This window comes from Haplochromis burtoni, unplaced genomic scaffold, assembly GCF_018398535.1.
Source record: "Haplochromis burtoni strain Fernald_Lab_line unplaced genomic scaffold, NCSU_Asbu1 Contig_2202, whole genome shotgun sequence".
NCBI classification, from domain to species: Eukaryota; Metazoa; Chordata; class Actinopteri; order Cichliformes; family Cichlidae; genus Haplochromis; species Haplochromis burtoni.
The window spans coordinates 1-2,181 of record NW_024584563.1 but is presented as its reverse complement, the minus strand read 5'-3'; the positions used below and the strand labels follow the sequence as shown (position 1 = coordinate 2,181).

The window sequence follows — 2,181 nt, the reverse complement described above, 5'->3', positions numbered from 1 at the left end:
CCAGGACGCTTTGACATCTGGGGGCACAGCCACCAGTGGTTCCACTGTTGCACGTTTTTGTCCATCCTGGATGAACTTCACATGATCAAGGCTGAGATTAAGGCCATCTTGCTGAGCCCAGCGTTGCTGCTGCCCCCCACCTCCCTCTCCCACCTCCCTGGACCCACCGCTGCGTCCACCTACGGAGTGATGCTCCTCCTCCAGACCACCATTGTCTCCATCATCGTATGGTTCTCCTGGCGGGCCAACTGTATCTATGGATCCCAGAGAGAACAGCTGGAAAAGGAGCACCCCAAGAAGCACCTGAAATGTCACTGATCACGGAGAAGTCACCGCCATCATTAGACCCGCCGTATGTTCCCGCCCCCTTTGGATTATAAGGATTATATGTTGAGCTCACATGTGTGGTTGAGTGCATATCTTTGCCAGTTCTTTCCCCAGAGCTGCTCCAGCACCTCCTAACAGGACGTCTGAGCGCTGGGACAACAACTACCTCTCAGGGCTCTGCAATTATGGTTGCTGCCCAGGAGAACTAATGTTCCACTTTACGACTGGTTAACATGTTAGACGTTAGTGGGACCATTAAGAACATTTGCTGATGAGCCGTCTGCTGTTAGGTCCTTTTTGTTCTTCCACCTCCGTTTGTTATTTCGAGCTAAAACGGTGTGTTGCTGCGGCCTGTGCCGAGCCCATTGTTTCATGTCCAATGATTCCTTTGATAACATACCTTTTCTTCCTCTTACTTGCACAAACATTCGCACACGAATCTCATTTCCTGTCTGTTTTGCAAGTGACCCTTGCAGCAGGAAGTGTGCGTTGCACGCGACGACAGAAATAGCTGAGAGCTCTTCTCAGTCTTACAGTGAAGCACTTTCAGGGGCCGCTCATACTCGCCCCGTCATTAAGAAGCCATGCTTAACTTTCTGTGAGGACACAACACTTCAAAGCAAATAACCGTGTCCTTCTGACACCGCAGTTTTTGACAGGTGAAATGTGTTTGTGTGACTGTTTCTGCTGTTTGTGTGGTTTTCCCCTTACGCTCTGCTGCTCACTGCAGACTTTATATCTTTATGATGAGAGCAAAGTCTGCAGAGCACTGTTCCACTTTAAAGGTTTGCTTTGTTAGCGTGAGCACAGTGACTGCAGCAGTGGGCTCTGTGTCCGAGACCCTTCATGTGCTGAGCAGCCTTCAGAGTCAAAGCCATAGTTTGAAAAGTGTTGAGCTAACATCACAATTTCAGTTCCTACGAGCTGATAGGACCACGTGTGTTATCGTCAGCCATACGCTCAGTGTGTCCATTTTTTAAATACAGGCTGAAACCAGCGACGTTCAGTGAGTCCAACATGAACAGCCTGAGGCTGTACGATCGAGTTAAATGTTAACTTTACCAGAGAAGCCTCTTGATCGAGCAAAGTTAAGCTTTGTGGCGTTGCTTGATCACACCTCCTCAGCCGTGAGACTTGGACCCTGTAGGGTTTGGTTTAGACACCATCCATGTACATCGTGTTATTTAGATGTGGGTTGTCCAGAGAAGCATTAGTAGTGGATGAAGTGGACATATAACCTCTCATATGCTGAGAACTCGAACATGGAGGTGGAGCAGGTCAGCTTGGTGGCTTCATTGCTGGATGTCAAAGTATACTGGGCGAGACACTGGAAGCACCAGTCGCTGCAGATGTGTTTGAGTGTGAAAGATGTAGAAAAGATGCTCGTATGAATGTACGGGTGAAAGAGACCTGCTGTATAAAGTGCTGGAGTATGTTAGAAAAGCTGCATAAGAACCAGATTTTACCATACAAATCTGTACTGCTGAATACAAGCGTGTGTAATAATAATGATGATGATTTTAGTTAAACAGAAATATTCTTCTGATCATTTAGTTTCATGTCTTCCACAAAAAGAAGCGAGACATCGGTGTGGTCCGGTCCTCCACCGCCGGGTCTGTGCTCTTCAAACGGACAGTGACCATCTGTGTTTTTTTTCTCTTTGACCTGTTTGTTAATCTCACGTGGTGACGTTGTGATCATGTACTAAAATCTGCACATATACCTGCTTATACTTGCACACCAGAAACTAATTCTCATGGATCAGAGTTGTTTATTACACGTGACACTGGAATATGTACGGAGGGAACATAGAGGTTGAAATCATGCTGCACTTTCTTCAGGCTCCTCGCGTGG

At 47.1% G+C, this 2,181-nt stretch overlaps 1 protein-coding gene across 1 annotated transcript; it reads left to right on the top strand.

Moving 5' to 3' along the window:
- LOC121813669 (membrane progesterone receptor epsilon-like) lies at positions 1-2,173 on the top strand (the record flags this gene model as incomplete). The annotated part of the gene is given in 1 exon segment (XM_042217558.1): positions 1-2,173. A coding segment is annotated over 1 exon segment (318 nt), but the record flags the coding sequence as incomplete, so codon positions are not given.
- Positions 2,174-2,181: the final 8 nt, after the last annotated feature.